The sequence below is a fragment of the Mus musculus genome, chromosome X (assembly GCF_000001635.26).
Source record: "Mus musculus strain C57BL/6J chromosome X, GRCm38.p6 C57BL/6J".
Lineage (NCBI taxonomy): Eukaryota > Metazoa > Chordata > Mammalia > Rodentia > Muridae > Mus > Mus musculus.
The window spans coordinates 139,557,825-139,579,636 of NC_000086.7; the positions used below are offsets into that span (position 1 = coordinate 139,557,825).

The 21,812-nt window shown below is 39.6% G+C and overlaps 1 protein-coding gene across 1 annotated transcript in view; it reads left to right on the plus strand.

The window, feature by feature from the left end:
- The first annotated feature begins 5,515 nt into the window (after positions 1-5,515).
- Positions 5,516-21,812, plus strand: part of Rnf128 (ring finger protein 128) — a 109,806-nt gene continuing 93,509 nt past the window's right edge. The window contains exon 1 of the mRNA NM_001254761.1: positions 5,516-6,059. Within this exon, the coding sequence (NP_001241690.1) occupies positions 5,654-6,059 (406 nt within the window). The 5' untranslated portion in view covers positions 5,516-5,653. The remainder of the gene's footprint in view (positions 6,060-21,812) is intronic.

Consider the following 21,812-nt stretch of genomic DNA (forward strand, 5'->3'; position numbering starts at 1 on the left):
AACATCTTCTGGGTATATGCCCAGGAGAGGAATTGCTGGATCTTCCGGTAGTACTATGTCCAATTTTCTGAGGAATAGCCAGACTAATTTCAAGAGTGGTTGTACCGACTTGTAATCCCACCAACAATGAAAGAGTGGTCCCTCTTTCTCCACATCCTCACCAGCATCTGCTGCCACCTGAAATTTGTATCTTAGCCATTCTGACTGGTGTGAGATGGAATCTCAGGGTTGTTTTGATTTGCATTTCCCTGATGTTTAAGGATGTTGCACATTTTTTCAGGTGCTTCTCAGCCATTCGGTATTCCTCAGGTGAGAATTCTTTGTTTAGCTTGGTACCCCATTTTTTAATAGGTCTATTTGATTTTCTGGAGTCCATCTTCTTGAGTTCTTTATATATATTGGATATTAGTCCCCTATCTGATTTAGGATTGGTAAAGATCCTTTCCCAATCTGTTGGTATCCTTTTTGTCTTATTGACAGTGTCTTTTGCCTTACAAAAGCTTTGCAATTTTATGAGGTCCCATTTGTCAATTCTCGATCTTACAGCACAAGCCATTGCTATTCTGTTCAGGAATTTGTCCCCTGTGCCCATATCTTCAAGGCTTTTCCCTACTTTCTCCTCTATAAGTTTCAGTGTCTCTGTTTTTATGTGGAGTTCCTTGATCCACTTAGATTTGACCTTAATACAAGGAGATAGGAATGGATCAATTCCCATTCTTCTACATGATAACTGCCAGTTGTTGCCAGCACCATTTGTTGAAAATGCTGTCTTTTTTTCCACAGGATGGTTTTAGCTCCCTTGTCAAAGATCAAGTGACCATAGGTGTGTGGGTTCATTTCTGGGTCTTCAATTCTATTCCATTGGTCTACTTATCTGTTGCTATACCAGTACCATGCAGTTTTTATCACAATTGCTCTGTAGTTCAGCTTTAGTTCAGGAATGGTGATTCCACCAGAGGTTCTTTTATTGTTGAGAATAGTTTTTGCTATAGTAGGTTTTTTGTTATTCCAGATGAATTTGCAAATTACCCTTTCTAGTTCGTTGACTAATTGAATTGGAATTTTGATGGAGATTGCATTGAATCTGTAGATTGCTTTTGGCAAGATTTCCATTTTTGGATATTAGCCCAGAAACTTAGTATAGTGAGATATAAGGTACAATTTGCAAAACACATGAAACTGAAGAAGAACAAAGACCAAAGTGTGGACACTTTGCCCCTTCTTAGAATTGGAAACAATCACCCGTGGAAGGAGTTACAGAGACAAAGTTTGGAGCTGAGACAAAAGGATGGACCATCAAGAGACTGCCATATCCAGGGATCTATCCCATAATTAGCCTCCAAACGATGACACCATTGCATACACTAGCAATCGTTTGTTGCAAGGACAGTGATACAGCTGTCTCTTGTGAGACTAGGCCGGGGCCTAGCAAACACAGAAGTGGATGCTCACAGTCAACTATTGGATGGATCATAGTGCCCCCAATGGAGGAGCTAGAGAAAGTATCCAAGGAGCTAAAGAGATCTGCAACCCTGTAGGTGCAACATTATGAACTAACCAGTACCCTGGAGCTCTTGACTCTAGCTGCATATGTATCAAAAGATGGCCTAGTCGGCCATCACTGGAAAGAGAGGTCCACTGGACAGGCAAACTTTATATGCACCATTACAGGGGAACGCCAGGGCCAAAAAATGGGAATGGGTGGGTAGGGGAGTGGAGGGGGGGAGGGTGTGGGAGACTTTTGGGATAGCATTGGAAATGTAATTGAGGAAAATACGTAATAAAAAAAATTTTTAAAAAAAGATTGCCATTTTTACTATATTAATCTTGCCAATCCATGAGCATAGGAGATCTTTTCATCTTCTGAGATCTTCTTCAATTTCTTTCTTCAGAGACTTGAAGTTCTTATCATATAGATCTTTCACTTCCTTAGTTAGAGTCACACCAAGGTATTTTATATTATTTGTGACTATTATGAAAGGTGTTGTTTCCCTAATTTCTTTCTAAGCCTGTTTATCCTTTGTGTAGAGAAAGGCCACTGATTTGTTTGAGTTAATTTTATATCCAGCTACTTCACTGAAGCTGTTTATCAGGTTTAGGAGTTCTCTGGTGGAAATTTTAGGATCACTTATATATATACTATCATATCATCTGCCAATAGTGATATTTTGACTTCTTCCTTTTCAATTTGTATCTCCTTGACCTCCTTTTGTTGTCGAATTGCTCTGGCTAGGACTTCAAGTACTATGTTGAATAGGTAGGGAGAAAGTGGGCAACCTTGTCTAGTCCCTGATTTTAGTGGGATTGCTTCCAGCTTCTCACCATTTACTTTGATGTTGCCTTCTTGTTTGCTGTAGATTGCTTTTATTATGTTTAGGTATGGGCCTTGAATTCCTGATCTTTCCAAGTCTTTTATTATGAATGGGTGTTGGATTTTGTCAAATGCTTTCTCAGCATCTAACAAGATGATCATGCAGTTTTTGTCTTTGAGTTTGTTTATATAGTTGATTATGTTGATGGATTTCTGTATATTAAACCATCCCTGCATCCCTGGGATGAAGCCTACTTGGTCATGATGGGTGATGCCATTTGTTTTTGTTTGTTTTTGCATGGCAATTTTTCTGAAGTCATTTTGTGATTTGTAGTCAGCTGTTTTACTGGTTGTCTTTTCAGATGCACTGACTGTTTCTTCTTTCTCTCATGATCATGAGTACCAAAGATTATGTAGATGAATTGATGAGAGGTGAAATGAATATTAACTAGACATTCTTGTTTCAGTGATGAGCTGGTTTTAGTAAAGCTCACTTGGGGAAAATTCTTAAAAATAGGTAAAATTACATTTGGGGTTTGTGTGATAGTTTTAATGATTTGAGATTATATTTGAGTTTGTGTTGTATCTACACAGAGAGAAAAAAAACCCACCAAGATAAAAAAATCTAAGTCATTCATTCTCATAGTATATTGAATACCTCTAGCCTGAACTTTCTACTTGCCTTTATATTCTGTCTCTCTGTCATTTTCTCTCTCTTTCTCTCTCTGTATCTCTTCTTTGTCTCTCTGTCCTTGTCCCTGTCTCTCTGTCTCTTCTTTGTTTCTCCATCCCTGCCCCTGTCTCTGTCTCTTGGTCTGTGTCTCTGTCTGTCTGTCTGTCTGTCTCTCTCTCTCTCTCTCTCTCTCTCTCTCTCTCTCTGTGTGTGTGTGTGTGTGTGTGTGTGTGTGTGAATCAGGAGCTTTAAATCTTGCCAGTGCTCTTTTCCTAAGTCCCTTGTGGGATCTTGGGAAAATCTAGTTAAACAGGTTGACCTCAGTTTCCTTATTTGCAACATTTGCAAACTAATGGGCCCAGCAAATTCTATGAGTCCTTTGGTTTGTTAGTATGATTATTAGAACACTGATAATGTCATTGAGTTATATCTTTATGTTTTTAAAAATGTGGCTTTTTATTAAGAACACCTCATGTTCTTTATTAAAATACCAGGTATAACAGCTCACTATCATGAAAAATAAGCATTAAAATCTTTTACTACTACCTGTTTTTATTGTAATGGTACACACATACATACACACGTACATGCAGAGTTTTGGTAATAATTTTAATTTTTAGTAATTTTCAGCCCCATGCCCCACACTCATCCTTTCTACTATTTTTTCTGCAGCCTTCCTTCTTTCTAAGAAGTCCCCCTTCAACTTAGTGCCTTATTTTGCATGTGGAACACTGAAGTCAGATTGCACAGATGAGCACGAATAAAGGTGATTTAGTGGAACATGTACTACTTTGTCAGTACCCAACAGCACGGTGGGGTAGAACCTCGTGTTCTGCCCTCCTGATGAAATGTTAACAACCTACGTCTTCTTTCTCCAGAGAAATTTAACCTAAGAGTTTAGTGATAATGTCCTCAGGACAGCAGCACTGCCCCAAGATGCTATAGGAGAGTTGTAGGCTTGAAGGCACATGATAGTGTGACTTGTCCATAAGCAAAATGTGGGCAGAATGTAGTATTTTAAGATCATCAAAATCGGCCTTCTATCATATTTTGCTAGTTTGGCATGAGTCAATGTTTAAATGATTTTTATGAGTCTTCCTGGTAGAAAAGTTCAAATTAAGTTTCTGGAAAGTTATTATGCTGCATGTTGAATGCTGATGTTAAATTTATCACTAATTATTGGCCAGCAGAAAATTGATTTGGGACAAAAACACAGTAACCGTAATAGTTTTTCAGTCTTGTCATTTTCTTTGTCTTTATATCAACATGATAGTATTCAAAGAGAAATTATGGATAGCTTGTGTTTACATGGGACATAAGACATGAGACCTTGTCATTTTTCAGTTAGGTTGTAGCTATTCATAATTTTATTATTTAAGAAAAGTATTAATAATTATAAAGAAAAGACAAAAGAATGAGATGAAGGACTTTCATTACTCCTGTTCACCGACAGTATTTCCTTCTTACCGTTGGGCAGTTCCCTAGATTCCCCCAGTCTTCCTGACTCCTTTCTTAGGACTTTGGACTGCCAGTGTAACTGCTTTCCTTTTGACCTGGTAGCTTACTGCTTCCTCCAATAGCCTGAGACCTGTTTGTGTAGATTGTAACTCTTGGCCCCATGAGACTCCTGATATTTGTTTGTCTTGTCTGCTCATCTATTCCTTCTGCAGCCTTCAGCACACATTGTAATCTCCCCGTCCCAGCAAGTTGCACAGACCCTTTGACCTTCTAGCAACTGCTGCCAGTATCTACTGTAGTCCCAATTTAAAACTGTAAAACAAAGAAGGCAGTGGAATACAATTGCTATACCTTTGTGTGTGAGGTGGGGGAGGGATGTAAAAGCTTTCCGTGTTTAAAAGTAAGGCTTGAATAGACCTTTCCAGAGTATAAAACCTGAAGAGAAATAATAGAACCCCACAGCCTGTAGATAACAATGAACAAATATTTGGTTGTCTACTGTGGGCAAGGAACTCAAAGAGATTGCGAACTAGTGAAGTATGTTTACTTGCAATGAATAAACTAGGTAATAGAAGCTATTCCTTGGGGAACCTCCTTAGAAAATAATTCACAAAGAAAATTGGAGAGGAAACAGTAGTAAAATCCTTTTTACTTAAGGGCATAGCAATTAAAAGTGGGGATTTTTTTACGTATTCTCAGCTCAACTGGTTAATAGCATATTTCGGCAGGGCTTGGAAAACCAGTTTTGTGTTTTAAATATTCCGAGAGGTGACTTTCAGCCTTGTCACGTGCGATTCCCAAGAGTCCTGTTCCTCATTCCAATCCAGTCCGTGTTTATGAAAGTGCATTAGCTGGAACAGAAGAAAAAAATTCACTGCAGGAAGTCATCCAATCCTGATAAACTGATTTGTAGAATAAAGTTGATAGTGTTGCTTTTTATTACTAATAGTCTGGCTAAGGCGTGTGTGTGTGTGTGTGTGTGTGTGTGTGTGTGTGTGTGTACAGTTGGAGGAGGGACCAGCAGAAGGGAATGTAGATAAAGTGAAAAGGAGCCGGTGTATTCAGAGCTTATGTTGCTAGAGGTGAGATCAGTTACCTGCCTGCAACTGAAATTTCAAACTTCTGTTTAGAAGGGACATGAGTGGACAATGGTGACTGATAGTTGGAAATATCTGCAGACATCTTAAGTTTTGTGAACGAATGAACGAGCAATGAATCGGAAGACTAAACACAGTTTTCTTCAGCTCCTGGTATTTTTTACCTTTTTACTGCAAAGTACAGCATCGTTTTCAATGAACGCCTATGTGACTGTGACTTACTTCAACGAAAGCAGCAACTACACCAAGACTGAAAGGTGTGAGTGCGGTGTCTATGGATTAGTCTCACTGGTTGCTAACGCTATGGGAGTGGTGGGTATCCCTAAGAACGGTAACTACCAAGCTTGTGATTACAACACTGAGTTTACCAACACTGCTAAGCCTTGGATTGCGCTGATAGAAAGAGGTAATTGCACATTTTCTGAAAAAATTCAAACAGCAAGCAGAAGTAATGCCAATGCTGTTGTGATTTACAATTCCCCAGAGACGGGCAACCAGACGATACAGATGGCAAATTTTGGTAAGTAATGATTGATTCCCTAAGAGAATTAATGTTTTGTTTGACTTAAAATTGTATTCCCATCTAGAATTACTGTATGATCTGGCAAAGAAGTTAAGTCTTATAATTTTACATTAAATTGCCTAATCTGGCACTATTTGCAATTATTTTATTCTTAGTCAATATTTTTTAATTTGTCCCAAGGACGGGAACAACTAATGAAGTGATTCCTGCTTTTCCATTTGCATAGTTTTATTAGTTTCATCAACATGCATTATATAGAAGCTTTTAAATATACTGAGCATTTACCTCCACCAGCATCAAAATAGCATTTCATTTTGGTGTTATTTTAAATTTCTCAGTTTGATTGTCTCCTGAAAGTTATTGTCATGAAAGTGTGAAACTGATCCATTAGTGCTCTTAGACAACAGCAGATCGTAAGCTAGCAAGACTTACAGGAAGGGGAATCCGTCTGTGCTGTATGCATGGAGATTTAGGTCTATCTAAGGGAAGAAGACATACAAATGACTCTATAAGAGATGTTACCTGTTTACAAGCCCACAGGAGAATATTTCATATCAAAACTAAAGATTTCCCTTGGAAAGGTTTCCTAATGAGGTCTTTGGCAAAGTGAATCATCTATCTACCTCATTAATCGTGCAAGGGAAGGTAGTTCCGAGAATTCTTATTTTCATTTGGAAGTAAATGAAGAATTGTAAGCAACTGTATCCAGGATTTGGTGTTGGCTACGCAAACCAAGTTAAATAGACCACAGAATCGTGAGAAGAAAACAACAGAGCTGGAGTTCATCATGGCAACACCTGAAAAATGGCAGTTTGCTGACACTGTTTGGAAGTCAAGCTGCTGCTTTCTCTGGCTATGGAGAAATTGGATGCATAGGTCTTTCCTCAATACCAAATTATTTAAAATGCAGCCACACTCTACTTTGCTGTTTTTTAAAATATGTCCTGGGCATTGCTAGGGCTTCCGGTGAGCACATTTCTTTTTCAAGCTAAAACAATTTCATTAGCTTCCTGTGACCATTTTTAATTTTGACCAACCCTTTGATTTTGGCAGAAATAAATTAATACAATTTTCTGGTGATTAATTATTAATAATAATGGTGATAAATAAATTAATACAATTTTCTGGTGATTGGAGATTAAAATTAGTCTGAAAAACAAAACAGAAAAAAGCAAAACATGGCTTCCTTTTCATTAAGCTTAGAAATCCTGGGTGCTCTGGGTTTGTTTGGCCATACACAGCCATATTCTGCTTATCTATGCTCCTGTATTTGTAAAATACAGTGTCTAATTACATAGTATAATTACATAGTAGTCCTATTCTCAAACTTTTCTTAACATGTGTCCAGTCAGGATGAACATAGTATGAAATATGAGTGCCCCGTTGCTGAATTTAAAATATTTACTGAGAGTCACTCACTGTAAACCTCTTTAAAAGGCATGTGGACCATCGTGTGAATATGGGGCTCCGAACAGACATTTTAACAGGAAGCAGTTATACTTCTATGACCAGCAACATTTCCTTTAAGGTCCATCATTAGCCCTGTTTTGAAATTGAGCAATGATCCAAGTAACATGCATTATACACACCTGATATCAGAACTGCTTGGGAGGCTGAGGCTAAAGAACAGAGAATTTGAAGACATTATAGGAAACATAGTGAGATGTCCACCTCAAAACATATACTAAATAAAATAAGCATACTGAAAAAAAAGTTAGTATAGAAGCCAGGTGCACTGATATATGATTGCAATTCCAGCATGGGTAAGGCCGAGGCAGAAGGATTATAAGTTCAAAGCTAGCCTGAACGACAAAGTGAGATCCTGTCTCCAAAATGAAGGACAGGAAAGAGGAACAAAGACAGGGAGAAGAGATGACAGTGAGAAGGAGCGGGAATAGAGGAGGTAAACTAGACAAAAAAGTCAATGAATTAACTGAGGCAGGTAGGAAAAAAAAGCTACAGTAGGATGTGAGTTGGAAGTTCTGGATTTCTGTTTATTGCACAGTGGGACTTTAGGTAATAAGATACTGTAAGCTGTATGAAAAGGAAAAAAAAAGAATGGGGGGACATTTTTAAGGTTTTATCATGAGGAAATGCTCAGTGTTTGAAGAGTTAGAGATTTATCCATATATGATAAATCACTTATTAATATGTCCAACTTTTCTGCTTTTATGACAAGTTAAATAGCAAAGAGCAAAATCATGACTGTAATAGTTAACACTTATTGGCACATAACAATACAACTTTATTTCTTTCCACAAATACACAATGAAGGATGCCAACTGTAAATTATTAAACCAGTAACTTCAGTTTTGCCTTTACTAGTATTAGCACTACTAACTAGTCCAGCATTGGGTTCCTTCCTTCCTGGAAATGGCCCTCACATAGAAACTGTTTGTGATGCAGTTGCCAAATATAACAGAGTGGTTATTTTGCTACATAAGGAAAAGTGAGTTAGTACTTGCTGCCTTTTCCTAAGTATTTTGTTCTATTTTCTTTGCCATAAAGGATGAAGGAACAATTTACCTGCCCACCACCCCATGCTTTGTTCAAGCTGAAGACTACCATTTTATAAAATCAGTCTTGTCTTTGTGACCTGTGAACCTGACCGCTCACTCCTCCCTGGTTCCTCCTTCCTTTCCTTCAGCCCCAGTTTCCCCCTAGGCCTGCCTAGCCCTTCCTCTTAAATGCTAAATGGGAAGGTCTGGAGGGAGGGAAATGAAGGGAGAAATTGTGTAATTATAATCTCAAAATTAAAATTAAAAAGGCCTATAATAAACTGTTTTTTTCAGTTGGTGCAGCCAATAAACAAACTCACGCTGTTAGAAAGCACAGGATGCCTCAGTTAGACTAGGCATACTTTAGGTAACTTAAGGAAGCAGGACATTGACCATCCGTCTAAGCTGGTTTGAAATTATGTCAATTCCCAGGATGTTGGACTTTCAGAGCTAAAACCAGGAAGCTCCTGGGCAAACCAAAAAGTATTGATTCTGATGGCTGTGTTTATTTGGGGTTTGTATGCTATCAAAAAATCAGGAAAAGCCTTTGATGGTCTCCAAGTAAATTCTTTTATAAATGGCAAAGAGCAGTCAGAGGCTAAAACAATAGCTATTTATATTAGCTAGATAGGGGGCTACTTGGTCATTTTTGTGGCTTTGACACTGTTCATGTTTTGTCTGTATTCATACATGATCGCAATTGATTATTTCTGCCTTGACAAATCATGGTCACAGGATTACCATCTCTGTTGCTAATACTCTATAAAACAATTTATCTTCAACAAGGAAAAGCAAGGCCAAACTGCTACTACCACCCAAGTTGTGGACAATAGGGGGCACTTATTTCTTTCTCAGTGACAATCTATTTTTGTGCATGTATAAATATGTTCTATGTCCCAATGGCCTTGTACATTTCTGTGCCTCCATGACCAATAGAGGCTGCCAGCAAGGATGCACTAAACCTACAGGATTTTACTTCACTCCTTGCTCATCAGAGTTTTGTGATATCTGAACCAAATGTCCTTACTCCTGTGCCCTGGCTATTTATGGCCTTCTCCTGGCATTTTTCTCTAAGTGCTAGTTACAGCTAGAGGAAAGAGCTACATTATTATCGTTATTGTTATCATTATGATGATGATTGTACTTCCTCATCCTTGGAGATAAATGTCTAAAGGAGTCTCCCAAGTCACTCTGTGTTTGACTTGGCACTTTTTATTTTATTTTAAACACCTTGAGAATGTCATACATGGTTACTGAATTCACATCATTTTTGCCCCATACTGTCCCCTACTTCCTCCCATGTCATTGCCCTCCTATTTCCTCTCAACTTTATGGCCTCTTCTTCTATTATAATTTTATGTGTCTGTATATACATCCATATAAAGCCACAATCTGCTGAGTCCGTTCACTGTGCTCATATGTATTCGAGTTTAGGGAGGACCAATTGAGATGGGATAACCTATCTATCAAGGAGCTCATCCCTGGGAGACTGGTTCTCCCTTTCTTGGTGGCAATTAATTGCCTATAACTCTTGATCTTGTGGTCAAGCCTTGTGCAATTTTAATCACCCATGTTGGCACATAGTTGGTATTGCCATTGTACAGGTTTTGTTTAGGGAGCCATACTGTTTTCTTGTGTGCTACTTCTTGTTATCGACAGAAGCCATTTTCATGACATTAGAAATAGGGTTACGTAGCCATTGAGTAAGGGCATACCTTTGCTTTAACTTTTTTTTTCAAGATTACAATATAAGTACAACATTTCTCCCTTTCCTTTTCTCTCAATAAAGCCCAAGGAAGGGTGACTTCTTGTTCTCTTACAAATTCTTGGCCTCATTCATTGTTAGTCTCTCTCTCTCTCTCTCTCTCTCTCTCTCTCTCTCTCTCTCTCTCTCACTGTGTGTGTGTGTATGTGTGTGTGTGTGTATACATATAGATATATTCCTTACTATCCCCTGCTCAGTCTGCATAACATTATTTTGTTTTCAGGGCTGGCCATTTAGTATCGGATAACCAATTGGTAGGCACAACTTCTTTTTAAAATTAAATTAAAATTTTTGTTTTGCATTTATTGTGTGTGTATATACTACAATCTAACAGGTATGAAATGTAGCTCATCATAGTTCTGATTATATTTCTCTGATGATTAGAGAGTTTTAGCACTTCCTATATATCTGTTGGTTATTTATGTATCTTCTTTTTAGAAATATCTATTCACTTCTGTTACCAATTTTAACAGGGTAATTTATTGTTTATTTATTTAACTCCATATTCTGAATATTACCCCCTGATTCAAGTTGTAACTTTCAAATACTTTATTTCACTCCTCAAATCAAACAAGCTCTCTACATACCTCATCTCTCCCTTTTTTCTGAGAGTCACACATAAACCAGGCTAGCCTTGAACTCACTATGTAACAAAGGTTGACCTCAAACTCCTGATTGTCCATGCGTGTGGAAGTTAAAGGTTGCTTGTAGGAGTTGGGACCCTCTTTCTTCCATGTAGTTTCCTGGGATTAAACTCAGGTCACTATGCTTGGCAGCAGGTACCTTTACCCACTGAGCCATCTTCCCAGTCTACAACTTCTAATAATTCTTTATAAACCCCCCAGTCCCCCGCAGAGACAGACAAAAAATTCTTTCCCAGATATACAGGAAACATCAGGACTCCTGAGCTATTCAAACAAAAATTTAAGACATGTAAGTACTCACTTGCTGAACAGCCCAGGTTTTTTTTTTGTTTTGTTTTGTTTTTCTTTTTAAGTTAAATACGCTATTTATGGATGAATTGCCCTAAGAAATGCTTATTTTTGAATGTATTTCAAAAATACATTATTTTTGAGTTTATGTCAGCAAAATCAATATTTTGGGAAGGACAAACTAGTCCTTCTTATCATTTTTTTACCCCAAATTATGTAGTTTTCATTACATAGAAAATGCATACATATAAAAATACTAAGCATGAAAAACGCACATTTATTCTCATGAGGTTATACAGAAAGAGAAACAAAATATACAATTGGCACCTGTAATATGGAAAATGCTTTTTCTAGAGTAAAAAATGGTTATATATTCTTTTTATTTATTTACTCTCAATTACCATAGATGGAGGATCCTTTTTATCATTTTGACTGTGTCTGATGAAATGAATCACAGGGTGAGCTTCACAGCATTTCAAAATTCCCAACACTCACCAATTTTAGAGCAACTAAGTGTGTGGAAAGGAGGGAAAGATTTAATCAGTGTGGCAAACTCACCAGCTGTATCAAAATGCTTTTTGTAGAAATGAAAGGGAGAATACAGCCATACTATACAGATGAGGTAAGAGGACAACGAACTCCCCAATAAGGTCTGGACGTTGCTATGTACATAAGCAAGAGGGTAATCCAAAGGAACTGACCAGTTCTGCCTCACGTGAATGTTTGATCTGACCAGCAGTATTCATTCTCATGGCATCATCCTCATTTGCAGGCCGCCATAGGAGATTCTAACTGATCTCCCCATTGCATACCAAGCCTATCCTGCAACCCAAGTTGCTTTGTGCAGCAGAGGTGGGATTTCATGTAGCTCATTCGTTGCTGGTTTCAGGACTCTGGGTAGCTGAAGACTTGGAACTCTCAGTGCTTCTGCTACTGGAGTGTGGAGATTCCAAGCCTGTGGTGCTAAGGATTGACCCCAGGGCTTTGGGCATGGTAAACAAGTACACAACTACCTGAGATACATCCCCAAACTCCCAAATATCTTTTCAGGAAACGGAAGTCTCAGCTGTCAGCCATCCCGCTTTCCTGGTCATTCTTCATACAGGAACCCCCAGACTACTTCCTGTCAACTCTGACTTCACCTCTTCGCAGTACTCCATGTCTTACTCTCTGAGGTCTAGCCACAATCAGTTACTTTCACTTCCCCATAGTCCATTAAAATCTTTCCTGCCTTGGAGCCTGAAAGTAACCTTTGACCTTCCTTAACCATCTTCTCTCTTACATTTCAATGGACATGAAGCCTTTGCTCATTCTACCTCCAATATCCTTTTTTATACCCTTTTTCTTTGCCTACTTCTGCTACTTTTAGAGAAGTCCAGGACATCAGCTCTCACCCGAGTCACTGCTGGCCTCCCAACTGGTCTCAATGTGACTTTTACTATCCACAGTGTCTGGGAAAGTGACCTTGAAGAGAGAGAGAGAGAGAGAGAGAGAGAGAGAGAGAGAGAGATTTCAAGCCCAGAGTTTCTCTGTGAACAGGATAAAGTGTTACATTGCTAAGCTTCAGGCACTCTGTTCTTTGTGGGGAGCTTTTGTGCATGTATGTTGGCAGGTATATACTCCTGTGCACACACATGTGGAGGCCAGCGGTTGACCTTGGGTACCTTCTCCTGTTTCTCTCCACCTTGGTTGGCTAGTTGTTTCTTTTGTTTTTATGGTTTTGTTTTGGGGAGAGAAGAGTGTTTATGTTGTCTGATTTATCTTTTTCTTTCCATCCTTCCTCCTTCCTTCCTGTTGTGTCTGGCCAGTAGATCACAACATGGGTTCTAGCCTGGAAAGGCATTTTGGAAACCTGGAAGAGAAAAGGGGCTGGGCTGCGCGAGATAAGGAAGGAACCAAGACAAAGCTCTCTGCTCAAGGTTCAATTTTTACTATTTCGGCACTCAATTATAAAGGAAGGGGGAGGGGCCCAATTCCCGCCAAATAATCTTGGAATCCAGTAGCAGGGTGATCACGTGATGGCTTCGGAACAGCAAAGTGGCAGGTTCCAGCAGTAGGCGTGGCAGAAAGATTGAGCGGGAAGCTCCACCCCTGAGCAAGCAGGTTTCAGGCTGGGGGAGGGGAGACTACACTTCCTTCTTCCTTTTTGAGACAAGGACTCACTGAATCTGAATCGAGACCATAGCCACTCCATTCCACTGGCTGACCAGCAATTCTCCAGGACCTGCCTGTTTCAGATCCTCATAGTGCTGACGTTAGAGACACATTGTATGACACACGGCTTATTATGTGAGTGCTAGGAACCCAGTCTCAGGCCCTCATGATTGTGCAGCAAGCTCTGCCCACACTGAGCCGTCCTTCAGCTCTTCTTTGTGTTTCTTAATTCAGAAAAAAAAAAAACATATATGTTTTCCACTTTTCCATTTGAGCCACCTCCTCCTCTATTTTTCTTCTTCTTCCCCTTCCTCTTCTTCCTCTTCCTTCTCCTCCTCCTTTTCCCCCTTCTTCTTGTACCATAATGCAGACTCCAAGATGTCTATTACTACGAGTCTAGTGCATGTTAGCTACTCTCATCCCCCAAATGGCAATTACACAAGTTTCCAAACTAGGTTCCTTATTTCTACTCTTGATACCTACTGCAGACATTCTCTTCACTATAGCCACCATGATGGTCTAAATGTATGGGTCAGCCACGCCATTGATCGTCTCCAAATCCTGTAGTGTTTTATGGTTTTCTTTATTCTTCAGATAAAATCTAATGTTTCCCACACCTGAAGGGATTTGCATTATTTGCCTTGGCTATGCTCCCAACCCAGCAATCCAGCCCTCCCCCTCTTACCACACACCAACTAAAATGACCATCTCACAATTTCTCTAACTCAGGAAGCCTTGCTTTTCTTTGTCTCTGAATCTTAGTTTAAATGTCTCTTCTAAGATATTTCCCTGAACAGTGTCCACATTATTTCCCAATTGTTTTAACCTCTTAAAATGTACAATTATTTGTCATTTGCTTACTGCCTGTCTACCCTCTCTCAGACAGTGAGTTCTAGGAGAATATAGACCATAAATGTTTTTGCATTTCCTTGGGCTGAGAATTCAACATCATCTTTACTCCTTGAAGAACAAAAGTTTAAGACAGTGGTTATCAACCTGTGGGTCAGTACCCCCTAAAGGGCCAAATGACCCATCATCAGGAGTCACCTAAGACAATGGGAAAACATAGACATGTACATTATGATTCATAACAGTGGCAAAATTACAGGTATGAAGTAGCTATGAAATAATTTTATGGTTGGGGTCACTACAACATTGGGAATCCCATTAAAGGGTCGCAGCATTAGGGAAGTCGAGAACCACTGGTTTAAGAGATTGAAGAGGAATCTCCTCTGTAGAAGAAAGAATGAACATGGTTACATGAAGTTGACTTGGAAAATTGAGCAAACCACTGTGCTTGGAGTCATTTTCACTTTTACAGATAGAAGTTGTAAACGAGTAATTTCTCTTCCTAAAAAAAACAGTATATGATTAGATTCCTCCTATGAATACCAACTGTGATTGTTATTGATTCAATATGGAACTTTTCAGACTTTTTCCTATTTTTTTCTTACATACATGTGTTCTGTGCCACATGGATGCCCATACACACACACACACACCAACTAATTTGTGTAATATCCTTTTAAATAACATTTTGAAAACTGACAGGAACATGAGCTGCCCTGGCAAGAACATGACAGATTAGGGCTAGGTAGTAAGTCATCTGTGTAATTTATGAATCTGTGTAAACAGTAAAAGCTTTTGTATAACCTGACTTTCCATAACAAGGCTTTAGTGTCTTTCTTATTCTTTCAGCAATGTCTAAATGCTCCCTGTCTCTCCTGGGATCCAGGTACCTAGAAACAGCTACGTAAACAGTTATTAATTTATAAAGACATAAAGATATAATGCTTATGGACCCCGATTTTCAGGTTGATTAAAATGAATAAATTCACTGTGAGTTCTCCAAAGCATACATTTTCATTTTAAAATTGAAGATTGGAGAATATTTTGTCAGGGCTTAAAGGTATGTTTTCTTTTTATTCCTGGCATCTTCTGCCTGAAGTAATGTTTTGTTTTGTTTTGTTTTTTTAAATAATACTGTCATCTGTTAGCCTGTTAGTTTTCCTCATAATTCCTGATAATAATTAGGAAACAGTGTGCATATATGTGTATATGTACAAATACATAGAATAACTGCCTGGGGAAGACTGTACTAAATAGTTTAAGGCTGCTTCAGTGCTCCTTTGCTTCCTCTATCCTGATGCTCACCCCATCCTTCCTTGACCATTCAAATATTCCTATCCTAGTCAGCGAAGACTCTGACTGACTCTATCTGTATCTATATCTATCTACATTTGCAAGGGAAATATTAATATATCCATATATTATTTTAATAAAGCAGCCTGGTATATTTTATTTATTAATTTTAAATCAGCACACATAGTATTACATTTCACATGGGCATTTTTTTATTGAAAATAGATTGTTCTCTGATACAATACATCCTGACCACAGTTTCCTCTCCTACTCCTCCCAGCTTCCCTCCTCCCCTCTCTCCTGGATCCACTTCCCATCCATCTCCCATCCAAAAAGAGGAGGCCTTCAAGTGACAACAATCAAACACAACAAAATAAGATGCAATAAGACAAAGCTCTCATATCAAGGCTGGACAAGCCAACCCGATAGGAGGAAAAGACTCCCAAAAGCAGGCAAAAGAGTCACAGACCTTCACCACCACAGTTGGGAGTGCCATCTTGCAGGGCAGTTTTCAAACACAGTTGTTCATTGATTCTTCTCCCTGTACTCCTCCATCACTGACACCATCCCTCCGACCCCTACAAACCTTTCATCATTTATTCTCTCATGTGCCTTATTGCCTTCCTCTCTTCCTCAACAACCTCATTCTGAGTCCCCCTTCCCAGTTTTAAGCCTACACCTATTCTTACTTGCACTGTAATACATATAAATAGTATAACCTAAGACCTCTGTATGCGGAAGGAGTATGCGATTTTTGACTTTCTGAGTTTTGGGTTAATTTGTTTAGTAGTTGGGAATTCGGTTCATTTTTCTATATGGGAACATTTTAATTGTGGTACCTAAAAAACACCTTCAAGGGGAAACAAATGTAACAGGTGTCAATAGCAGGGCTTTTGAACTAACTGTGGACAAGTGCACTGGGGGAACACAGCTGCAGCTGCGGCGCATCCTTTTTCACAGTGTGTGAGGGAGAAGGCAGTTCACCTATGTATGCTCAAGCCTGCTTTCAACATATGAATGTTCAACAGTAAAGTGAGGCCAGTGAATTGTCAGATTTATATTATATTTTAATCTAATATTTAATAATAATAGTAATAATAGTATCTTCATAACATGACCTATATAAATACTTCTTGTGCAATGATAATACATTTTTTTGTTTTTTTGTTTTTGTTTTTGTTTTTCGAGACAGGGTTTCTCTGTACAGCCCTGGCTGTCCTGGAACTCACCCTGTAGACCAGGCTGGCCTCGAACTCAGAAATCCGCCTGCCTCTGCCTCCCCAGTGCTGGGATTAAAGGAGTGCGCCACCACGCCCGGCTGATAATACATTTTACACCCAAATAATTAATACACCGACATCTCAGGGGAAAAAAAAAACAAGACATGGGGAAATGAATCCTCACTTTCAAATTTGTTTTCTGTCCATTCTAATTCTCACTTTTTTTCATTTGTCATTATCATCACTCAGAATAATTGAAGCTTTTAAGTTCTTTTGCCTGGGAAAGCAGTCTATCTGAGAGATAGAGAGATAGCCCACTGTTAAGAGTGTTTGCTCAAAGACACAATCCCCAGCACCACAAACAATAGGAAAAGAAAACTACCTATTTGTTTTTCCACTCTGTGAGGACAATTAGTACTAAGAAGTACTCTGTTACTTGTTCGCTAAGTATTCAAAGTGTGATAATCTCAAGAACAATTTGAAGTCCTAGTATCAGCATGTCTATTTTATACAGAACACAACTGAGACACAGGCACGCCGTTAAGCTTCTCCCATGGAAACAGAGCTGGTAGGTTTCCAATATAAAGTTTGAAACCTGATATCCTGACTCCACTCCCCATACTTTTTAATTATTACACAGGATGTGGACCATGCAAAGCACTGAAAATTAGTATAGGAACATTATGGCCTTTGAACAGAGAAATAGAGCAAGAGGAACTGATATACAAATTGCCAAAAAGTAAAACATGGAATATTAAGTTTATTAGACTTTAAGAGCCTGAGAGATTGTAAGGTGAGAGTGAGTGTTGGAAGGGTCTAATCATGGACATTTAAGTTATAAGTGACGGCACCACGAACTGTTGAGATGGCTCAGCTACACAAGGCTGTCAACAGGAGTTTGACTCTTGGATCCTATGATAGAAGGAGGGAATGGACTCCTAAAAGTTGTCTGACCTACCTTTGAGTACTGGGCACATGTGTGCCCACACTCAAGCCTGTATATCATACATGAACATATGATAATGTTGACGACAACGACAATGAGGACAATGATGGTAATGATGAACTCAATGATCAGTAGCGGAGATATAAAAATGACAGGTCAGGGATAAAAAATAACCCAACAGGCCAGGGTGTCTCTGGGGTTAAGATTTCAAATGGAATTTTGGAGGAAAGTTGTTTCACACTAGTTTGGGACTTGGTTTACTGGGGTAATGTAAAATAAGATAGAATTATTTACATGAGGTTGGGTTAGTGAGATGGTTCAGTAGAGAAAGGTGCTTGCTACCAACCTGAATTTGGTCTTTTAGATTTACAAGAGGGAAGGAGAGAACTGACTCCCTGGGGCTGTCCTCTGATGGGAGCACTGTGGCATGTCTGTTCTCTCTCTCTCTCTCTCTCTCTCTCTCTCTCTCTCTCACACACACACACACACACACACAGAATCTAATTTTTTATTAGATGTTTTCTTTATTTACATTTCAAATTTGATTCCCTTTCTTCATTTCTCCTCCAAAAAACACCCTATCCCATCCCCCCTCCCCCTGCTCACTAACCCACCCATTACCGATTCCTGGTCCTGACATTCCCCTACATTGGAGCATCAAGCCTTCACAAGACCAAAGGCCTCTCCTCCCATTGATGTCCCACAAGGCCATCCTCTGCTACATATGCAGCTGGAGCCATGGGTCCCTCCATGTGTACTCTTTGGTTGGTGGTTTAGTCCCTGAGAGCTCTGGGGGTACTGGTTGGTTCATATTGTTGTCCCTCCTATGGGGCTGCAAACCCCCTCAGCTCCTTGGGTCCTTTCTCTAACTCCTCCATTGGGGAACCTGTGCTCCATCCAATGGATGACTGTGAGCATCCACTTCTGTATTTACCAGTCACTGGCAGAGACTCTCAGGAGACAGCTATATCAGGCTCCTGTCAGCAAGCACTTGTTGGCATCAGCAATAAATAATGTCTGGGTTTGGTGTCTGTGTATGGGATGGATCCCCAGGTGGGGCAGTCTCTGGATGGTCATTCCTTCAGTCTCTGCTTCACACCTTGTCTCTGTAACTCCTTCCATGGGTATTTTATCCCCCCTTGTAAGAAAGGTCTAAGTATCCACACTTCAGTCTTCCTTCTTGATTTTCATGTGGCTTGTGAATTGTTTCCTGGGTATTCCAAGCTTCTGGGCTAATATCCACTTATCAGTGAGTGCATACCATGTGTGTTCTTTTGTGACTGGGTTACCTTACTCAGGATGATATTTTTCTAATTCCATCTATTTGCCTACAAACTTCATGAAGTAATTGTTTTTAATAGCTGAGTAGTACTCCATTGTGTAAATGTACATTGTCTGTATCCATTCCTCTGTTGAGGGGCATCTGGGTTCTTTCCAGCTTCTGGCTATTATAAATAAGGCTGCTATGAACATAGTGGAGCATGTGTCTTTCTTACCAGTTGGAACATCTTCTGGATATATGCCCAGGAGAAGTATTGCTAGATCTTCCAGTAGTACTATGTCCAATTTTTCTGAGGAACCGGCAGACTGATTTCCAGAGTGGTTGTACCAGCTTGCAATCCCACCAGCAATGGAGGCATGTTCCTTTCTCCACATCCTTGCCAGCATCTGCTGTCACCTGAGTTTTTGATCTTAGCCTCTCTGACTGGTGTGAAGTAGAATCTCAGGATGTGAGTAAAGTCTCTCTCTCTCTCTCTCTCTCTCTCTCTCTCTCTCTCTCTCTCTCTCTCTCACACACACACACACACACACACACACACACACACACACACTCAGAGACAGCAGACACTCTTTAAGGTACTCAGAGTGGGAGGGAGTGAATATCTTGAAGATTAATAGACCAACGTAACCCAGAAGGCTTTGTGCCTAGACCTGGAATGCAGCTGGCATGTTGTATGTCACAAACATGTGAAAGAAGCATGTTGATGGCACAGAGCAAGGACAGAGGTTGGTGTGGTTGGGGACACAGTGGGAGGTAACAGGTGGTGTGGAATGGCCTGAATATAAAAGCAACCCACTAAAGGTCTCAAACGGAGCTGTTTTTAAGCTTTGATCCAGGTGCATGCCAGTCCTTGACTGGGGTGCTACCTGGGTGTCTTGGGGATGCTGCCTAGCAGTTGGAAATCATTAGAAAAGACTGAGCTAATGGCAGAGCTCCCTGGAACCGTTTTTAGTAAGCCAGGCATTCTGAGAAATAGTATTTGTTGTGACTAGTGGTAATTACCTATCTTCACATGGAGAGAATTAGGATTTGTAGGAAAAGGAGAAATTTAGTTACGACCTTCAGATGTCAAAATTGCTGTCATTAAATGCCTGCATTCCACTATTGTGTTCAACCCAATCTACATTTACTTGTGTGTATTTTTAGCTTTTAAATGGAAATGTAAATTGAGTTTGTTTCCTTAAAGTAGTGGGTTCAGCTGTGGAGGAGTATAGAATCAAGGAAGATGTCTGACATTATTTTAACCCTAAAAATGTCAGCATGCTCAATTAACTATTTTTTTTGGGGGGGTGGAAATGGCTTTTTAACTGGTGTTGATAGACAGTGCATAATGTTCAGTGGAACTTATGGACAGAAGCATCCACTGCAGCTGGAGGGCACAGTGATGAATTCATGAATACAGGCAGGTAAAATATTCTTAGAGATGTATCTTATCTGAAAATCCAGGAATATAAAAAGAGGCCACATTTACTGAAATGGTCTCTAAGAATTGTTTGTCTTCTTTATTCATTGTTTATAATTTTTGCTTACCAAGTAGCAAGTTTCCTTATGGCATCCTCATACGTACTTAGTTCTGACGGGACTCCCTCTGCTCTCCTCTTTTGTTGCTCCTCTCCATCACATCGTGAGCCCTTACATCCCCTTCTTCTACTTTCATATCACATGTATTTATATGGGAATGTGTAGAGCCCAAAGTGGGGGGACTAGAAAGGAGATTTGAGAGAGGACAAATGTGGGGAGGGCAATAGAAAATCTGTGACACCTAAGAACTTTTGTAAAGCAAGCTCAGGCAAATGGCATTTTGGCTGAAGGAAGATTTATAGTTGGGCCATTTCAGCCATGCTCCCTGGAAAAGTGTTCCCATAACAGCTAGATAGAGACAAGCTAAAGAGAAATCCTAGGCTCCAACCCTTTGCATATTACCACAGATACCTCTGCCTCCTGGGAGGCTAGCAGGTGAAGAGAAGCCCTAGGGTAAAGGCCCCGGGGAGCCATATTCTTGTTTACTTATCTAGACTGGGCAATGCGTGCTGGCACTGCAATGAGCTGCTAGGAGAAAATCTCACGGGGAGGGCAAGTTCTGGCTGACAATAGGAGTTTTAACACGGGTTTTATAAAAAGACAAAAATACACATCAATTTTTTAAAAATTGAAATGCTGTGCCGAGTGTAATAATAATACAGGCCTGTAATCCTACCACTCAGGAGGATATGGAGTTCCCGGACATGCTTGGCTACACAGCCTTTGCTATATGAGAACTTGTTCCAAAATAAACAAACAGGAGCAGGAGAGATGGCTCAGTGGTTAAGAGCACTGGCTGCTCTTCTAGAAGAACCTGGGTTCAATTGCCAGCACTAACAGCTCACCAACTGTATTTTGTAACCTCTTTCTCTCTCTCTCTCTCTCTCTCTCTCTCTCTCTCTCTCTCTCCCTCACACACACACATACACACACAAAGAAAAATTTTAAAAACGCATTTAAAAATATTAATAATAAAATAAAAAGCACTTATAATTTCAAACGAAAACAATGCTTTACTTATTTAGTCAACAAATATTTCTGAGAGCCAATAATTTGTCAGACATTGGTCTCTTTCAGATTTTCATTCCACAGTGCTGTCTCTGAGCCCTCAAATACGCAGCAAGCTTTCCACCAGATACAGAACACAGGAGTAACTCCAGGCTAGACCTTTGTGGTGAAAGAGACTTATAAATTTGAATTTCAAACCTGCTATGGGTTCTTGTTTTGTTTGTTTTTTGTTGACTATGTTCTGTGATCTCAGACAAATTACTTAACTTCACTGAATTTTTG